Source organism: Lycium ferocissimum, unplaced genomic scaffold (assembly GCF_029784015.1).
Source record: "Lycium ferocissimum isolate CSIRO_LF1 unplaced genomic scaffold, AGI_CSIRO_Lferr_CH_V1 ctg5064, whole genome shotgun sequence".
NCBI lineage: Eukaryota > Viridiplantae > Streptophyta > Magnoliopsida > Solanales > Solanaceae > Lycium > Lycium ferocissimum.
The window spans coordinates 8,302-15,723 of NW_026725852.1; the positions used below are offsets into that span (position 1 = coordinate 8,302).

The 7,422-nt window shown below is 30.8% G+C and overlaps 1 protein-coding gene across 1 annotated transcript; it reads right to left on the bottom strand.

The window, feature by feature from the left end:
• Positions 1-415: 415 nt before the first annotated feature.
• LOC132044635 (uncharacterized) lies at positions 416-7,005 on the bottom strand. The gene is made up of 4 exons (XM_059435136.1): positions 6,910-7,005; positions 6,657-6,780; positions 2,922-2,994; positions 416-857 (listed from the first exon to the last, which is right to left on the bottom strand). Exons 1-4 carry the CDS (start codon positions 6,932-6,934, stop codon positions 609-611), a joined length of 471 nt encoding a protein of 156 aa, XP_059291119.1. The 5' UTR covers positions 6,935-7,005; the 3' UTR covers positions 416-608.
• Between the last annotated feature and the right edge of the window lie 417 nt (positions 7,006-7,422).

The following is a 7,422-nucleotide window of genomic DNA, read 5'->3' on the forward strand; positions in this document are numbered from 1 at the left end:
TGTAAAGAATAAACATTGGATACTAAACAAGAGTGTAAGCTAATATCTCCAAGTTTAGCTTATAGTATTGTATGTAATGGTTTCTTTTCTTCTCAGAAAAAACTATTAGCACATCTGAAACTTATGGATGCGGATTTGCAAGAGCAAAGCAGATTATTGGAGGTTGAATTGCTGTGATTTGGCTTCAACTGTTGGCCAGAAACACGAGCAATCAAGACATACTGTGACCTGAGTATCTTGTGTCATCCTTACGATGTGTTGTTTATTAAATCAATATTTCTTTGATGTATAGTTTTATAATTTTAGTTAGACTCTGGCTTTAGCTTATGTTTTGCCAATTTTAAGTTATTTCAATTTGAATTAATGAAATGGCATTTGTCCAGTGTTTACAAGCAAGAATGGATTGTACTATTCATTAAATCTCAATTTGTGGGCCCGTGCTTGCACTTGCACGGGCATATCATATCTGTTATAAATGAGTAGATTTCACAATTTAAATATGATGATGGATAAAAACATGATGGAAAATAAGAAATACAATAAAACCCAAGTACAGAAGTTGAGAATTACAATTCACACGTTTTATAGTAACAGATTGGAATCATTTTTTAAATCTGGTGGAGTTTGGCTAGAAGAAAAACTGTTGCAGAAGTGACGACAGGAATAAAGATCTCATTACGAACGGCTTGTGGAATAACGCTTTGCTTGATTAATAATGCAGTGACCGGGACTCCAAACAAGTATAACAATATGTCTTTGGCTCCAGAGCCAGTAACTTTTGTATCAACAATGATTTCCTGAAGCATTTTCTGATACTCTTCCTTTGTCAAAGATTTTCCTCCACATATCTCATAATCCTGAAAATAGAAAAATACAATGCTTTAAATTTCTAATTATGGACTATTTTACAGTACATATTTCCATAAATTACTCTTTCCTTTTTTCCTCCTATTAACTGTCCGATGTATAAGGACATTTTTTATTTCGTGACTCACACAAAAAAAAAAAAAAAAAAAAAAAACTATTTGTGTGAGATTTCTTATTGTCTCACAAAAAAATAAATCCAGAATTTATAAATCCGAAAATATATTATTTGAGTCCATTTTTGTTTAAATAAAAAGAAGTCTCACACAATTACTATCAATTGTGTGAGACATATAATAAATTTTTTTCATGTCAAAGTACGTGTTAAGTTCGTAAGATGCCAAAATGAAAAGTACAGATGAATGTACAATGGAAGTTGCCTAACGAACAAAATGTCAACCTTCTTTTTGTCCCTTTAAATGAAAACTTATACATTTCAAATCAATAAAATAAAGAAGTTAAAATTAAAAAAAAATGATAAATTTATTTTAAAAATAATAGCAGAGCATGGGATAAGGCATAACACCTATGGATGTGTTCGTTACGAAGGAAATATTTTTCATGAAAAATATTTTATTTTTTCAGGAAAATAAGTGGGTTTCTTACTTCTTTGCATGTGTTCGGTAGATAAGCAAAATATTATCCTAAAATTATTTGTATATAATCTAGATAAATACTACGGGACATAAGGTGGAGGTATGAGGTGTGAGGTGCGAGGTGGTGGGGATGGGGGCTACGAGGTCGGGGTGAATATGAGGTGTGTTGGAGGGTGGGGATGACACAATCAATGTGAAATGCCACTTGTGAAACTTGTTTTTCCTACTTCCAAGAGGGAAGTCATTTTCCTCATTTTCAAGAAATCTATTTTCCTAGAAAAAATATTTTAGGTGCCGTCTCGACCATTCCACCGATGTTCTAATGTAACCCTTTTTAAGCTCTTGGGGAAGAAGAAAAGGAGTAGAACGATGCCTTAGACTGATTATGCAGAGTGCTTTCAAGAAGATTAAGATTTTCCAAAAATTTTGACCGGGAAAATTGCCAAACACCCCTAAAAGTTAAAAAAAAAAAAAAAAAAGAGAAGAGAGAAAAGCTTTTTTCTTATCCTTTTAATCCTAACCGGAAACTTATGCTTACCAACACAAAAGCAACAAGCTAATCTACTCTGTGTGTTAATTTAGTGAAAGAACTTATAAATTTTTTAACATTCATAACAAAATCTCATTCCAAAAAAAATCACGTTACAATAACAAAAAAGTCCTTAAAGGAATTCGAAATGGCAGTAATAAGAAAAGTGAATAATTAAGATCATGAAATCCCTTTTCTTAGGCAGAACTCACACCAACATCTTCATTTCTTAATGTTTTGCATTGTTTATTTCTAATAGATTAATTAAAATTATTAAAAAGCTGTCACATACACTCCTACAAAACGTAGCATAATTCATGATTTGTTACCAGAAAAAGGGTAAAACAATAATTCTTGTTCGGTAACCACAAAATCTAATTTATGCACAAAGACGAAAAACTGCAAATTTAAAATTAATCCACTACTTATCAAGATATAATGATTTGAATATAGATATCCTTAAGGGAAGATTTTTAAATAAGCAAACTATTTTAAAAGTAAAGAAATTCTAATATAGATTAGAGAAGAAAATATGTGGGTTTCTATATATTTTCTAATATTCAATGGGTGTAAATTTTATTTGACAGAAAAACAAAGAGTAAAACAACTTGTAACTCGTTTTTGTTGGTGATTTAGATGAAGTTTCATTATACCTGTCAATACCAGAAAAGATAACAGCCTAAAAATTTAAAAGTTTTGAAATGATCACTATTGTCAAAATATTAGATACTATACAATGTACATGAATATATAAAATTAATAGAAGGATAAGTGATTATTACCACCATAAAATAAAGAAAAACTATTTAATTTGTTTATTTATAAAAGGGATTAGGTTTATTTATAAAATTCTATCTCTCTACAAAAACATATAGTTCATGTAAAAACAATAACCACAAATGTTAAAATAAAAGTCCCATTTGCATACTTACTTTGTATAGTCGCTCGAGTTTCTTAATCTCTGGCAACCTAAATTGTGTGCTCCCTAGCTTTTCGTTGACAGCTCTAACAAAAATAAACATTGATATAAAAGAGATTTTAGATATTTATTCATTTACGTTTCAATTCTTCAACAGTGATTAGGTAGAAGAAAAAATAAGGGTTATAACAATATCCACGAGATAATATGATAATGCAGAGCCACAAAGTATACTTCATTTAAAAATATTACAGATTTATGGGAACACTTATACAACATATGGCGGAACTGGGGCAAGAGGGTTGGTCTGAACCCCTTCCCCAAAAATTACAGTGCATATATATAAGATCAAATGTATATTTATGTGTGTGTGTTTATATTACATACTATATTGAATGCTCTTGGCACAGTAACTTAGTTTAGTGGTCAAGAGGTTTTAAACTTTTCCCAATATTGCTAGTTCAATTCTGGCTCACCATATTTACAATAACAACAAGTCATGTATGTAATATTATGATATACATACACAATAGTTTTTAAATTAAAAATAAAAAAATAAAAAAAAGAGTCATGTGGTTAGTAAATAGTTTTTAAATAACATAAAAAAAATCATAACCATATAGTTACATTATGTCGATACTATTGTTTATCTTTATCTTTCTAAAAATATTTTTCTTCAATTCAAATTTAATTTAAAAAATCTTTTTCAAATCAAATTAAAATTACTAACAACGATTCAAAAAATTTATCCATCAGTATAAATTCATAGTTATTATATAGCCTACTAATATTGTCCTAAAATTTTAATGCGTCTTTTTATTAGTTTTCCGCCTGCTTATCTAACTAATTTTAAATACACGACGCCTTTCGATTCAACAAAGCACTATGAACATCCCAAACTTATATATGAATTCCATCCATATTTTAATCTCTTTACATCCTATAGTTAGCTGTATAACTCAGTTTCGAAAGAGAGGACAAAGCTGTGAATTTTTTTTCCTTTTAGTGGTGGGCGTTCCACACAAATTTAATCAACTTCCTGTGAAGGCTATAGATATTGCTATAAAACAATCGTATAAAAGTTCCATTTTTTGAAGATGCACTCTCATATTGCCTTCTTTTCTTTTTAAGTGATTTCCTTGTCTTTTAAATGTGTTCCAAAATAAGCTATTTTTTAAGAAATGAAGAAGGTAACAATTTTTATTTTCAAAATTACACTTGTCATGAAAACACAAAAAATCTTTAAAAAGGCTCGATGGAGCAGGGCAAAGTAGGAAGAAATGTTAAAAACGACATGATAAGGCGAGTTAAAATTTAGGTGGGTTAATGTTTGTCTTGTCTTCCACCGCCCTGTCCTGTTTATTATCCTGCAATCTTTTTCTATTTACTTTTTCATAACTAGAATTCCCTCGACAAAAGCTCCACATCAGTCAATGTATGTAGAAAATATATTCCAACACACTCCCACACGTTTATTGATATGTGAGTTATTAACACCAATATGTATTACGACTATATATTGTTTATACAACTACCTCATTTGTTTTCATTAAGATTAAGACGTCTGAGTCTGAATGCACATCTGAATGATTAAGATATTGTCTCTAGATTTGAACACTGAATAATTAAGACTATTTGTTTTTTAATATTTGAATGTGCATAATGTATATATTCAAACATAATAGATATACAATTCAAATAAAAAAGTAACTAAATATTAGAAAATAAATATAAATTTAATAAGATAAAAATATTATTTGATAAAAAAATAAAATATTTATGTTCGCTAGCAATGATGGGCATGATTTTTAGTGGTGGTGGGTGGGGGGTTAGTAGGTTGGGGTGGCTAGTAGTGGGAGGGTTGTGGATGGTGATGATGAATTTCTTTTTCTGGCTACGGATTTATGGAACCTCACTTACTAGTTTGAAGTTGAAAAATAGATTTCATGCAAATTGCACACTGAGCTTTTGGTATAGGTGTCCCGGGGCTAGGTTTTTTTTTCTGAGTGTTAAAACGATAGATTTTGCATTTGCCAATGAAGGGTGGGTGGTAGTGGTGCGGTGGGTCTGGGGGTAGGGTGGTGGGTGGTGGTGGGTGGTGGGGGTGAGGTAGGGTGGGGTGGTGAATGGGGTGAGACTTGGGTGGTGGTGGTGGTTGGGTGGTGGTGGTGGGGGGGGGGGGGGGGGGTTGAGGTGGGGGGGGTTGGTATAGAGGGTGGGGTAGTGGAGGGTTGGGGTGGTGGTAGGAGTGGGGATGGGTTTGGGGTGGAGCCGATGGTAAAAATTATCTATACAAAATACCTCTTAATGATAGTATGATTTTGTTCAAGATCTTCATGATTAAGATCTATTCAGACTAAATAAGTGCTTAGATCTTAAGGACCTGTTTGGAAAGCCACCTGGTAACTGGAATTGGTGTAATTACTAGGGTAGTAATTACACAACCTAGTAATTACATAGTAGTGTAATTACAATGTCCTGTTTGTTTGTCATAACGTAATTATTACAAGCATGTTGTTTGGTTACACAAGTGTAATTACACTGTTAGTTTAATTTAAAAATAAAATTTAAAATTAATATTTAAAAAATATTTGTCTTTATAAATGATATTAAATTAGTTATTTAATAACACATTTTTTTTTGAGAATATATTAATTAATAATCATATATTTGTTAACTAATATTGTAAAAAATAATTGATATATATTTTTCAAATTAATCATATATAATTTTAATTAATTATAAAACTTAAAAGAAGACTTTTTTTGTGAGAACGTCATGGATTGGATGTTTGACAAAAAAAAATATTTATAAATATATTGCCATAACATTATTCAAATGTTTGACACAAAAAATCCATCAAATGTAAGTGTAAAATAAACAACATGCAATGTGAAAGCAAATAACTTAAAATTGAAATTATGACCTAAATTCAAAATCCAAAAGAAAAAGTTTAACATAATACTCTTATGTCAAATTCCCGCATTACATAAGTAAGTTCCAACGTAACTTAAGTAAATAATTCAAAAGAAAGGGAAAATATAAGTCTATAACCTCATTCACAACGAAATTCTACTTTAATAACGTCACTCGTTTTATATCAAGTTTGTTAATGACTCATTCTTTCCAATATTAAGAGGTGTAGTTTCAAAAATTAGAATAATAACACGGTTATGCTAAATGAATAAAATCAAAAAATCAAAAAAAATACGAGTAATTACATGGAACCACAAGAAGTAAAGGTTGGGAATGAGAAGAAAGGAAATGAAAAAAAAATATAAAAAGAAAAATACATTTTCAAAATAAAAAAAAAAAGTAAAAAGTAAAAATAAAAAAGAAATTAAAATAATAGAAATTAAAAAAAAAAATCAAAAGAATTAAAATAATAGAAATAAAAAATTAAAAAAAATTAAAATAAACAAAAAGAAACAAACTAAAAAGTAACCTGTAATTACAGGGTGTAATTGCACCCAATTCTCAACCCCCCTTGAGAATTGGAGAGTGTAATTATACCCTATCAATTACACCCAATTCTCACCTAACTGTGTAACAAACAGGCCAAACTGTGTAATTATACTCAATTCCAATTACCTGGTGGCTTTCCAAACAGGCCCTAATGTAACAAATCCTCTGATTCAGACATTTATTAAGGGCAAACAAATGAGGCAACTGCCACTTTGCTTGATTTTGATGCTAATAGAGGCATATTTCATCATAACTTAAATAAGTAGTATAGAAGATTACTTACTCGACAGTTAGGCAGACTGCACGGCAAAACATTTCTAAGCTACCTTTCTCAGAGTTCTTAAAATGACGCTCGTAGCATTCTTCTATCACTGGACCAATATTATTATCCCTCTGCTCACCATTTGCTACAAAAAAAAAAAAAAAAATTACAAAATAACCTTATTCCCCTTTACCCTTTCAAGAATTCCTTCAATGGCATGAAACAAAAGGGCAACAAGAAATCATGTGTGCGCGAGAGAGAGAGAAAGATAGACCAAATTTCCTGAAGGATTGTCCCATAGTCTGCAAATTATTAGCAAAGACAAAAGAGAAGGTGCATACGGTGGAGGAACAGCCTCAAGAACAAAGAGTTATATATTACCTCAAAGAGACTTGGAAAGGAGGACTAGTATATCTTGAACATGAAGCAAAAACTCTTGTGACTTTTCAAGTCCAAATTGATCTTATTTTTAGTTATATAAGAGTTTTGGTGTGGAAGGAGGGAAGGAATGTTTGAGTACTCAAGATTTGAGGGAACCAAAAGACTATCCATGTCGACAAACTTTTTATCTCAACTTGAATACAAACTCTTTTAATTTAACTTTTTAATAAGCATGAGTCCCTTGAACGACCAAGGGCATTTATGTAAATGTGTCTTTGGTCGTTCAGGGGTATTGTCGGTATTATATACATATCTAAGAGGTAACTTGGTACATACGTTTCACACAGTCTGAGAGCAAGATTTTCAGTTTCCTTCTCTCTTTCCTTCGCTGGTGAGTTTTTCTTCT

Bases quoted from the DNA above. Each gene is read 5' to 3' on its own strand.
- LOC132044635 (XM_059435136.1), bottom strand. From the start codon at position 6,934: ATGGGACAATCCTTCAGGAAATTTG. The intron at 6,781-6,909 runs GTCTATCTTTCT...TTTTTTTTGTAG, and splicing joins ACAATCCTTCAGGAAATTTG to CAAATGGTGAGCAGAGGGAT. The intron at 2,995-6,656 runs GTAAGTAATCTT...TATTTTTGTTAG, and splicing joins GCAGTCTGCCTAACTGTCGA to AGCTGTCAACGAAAAGCTAG.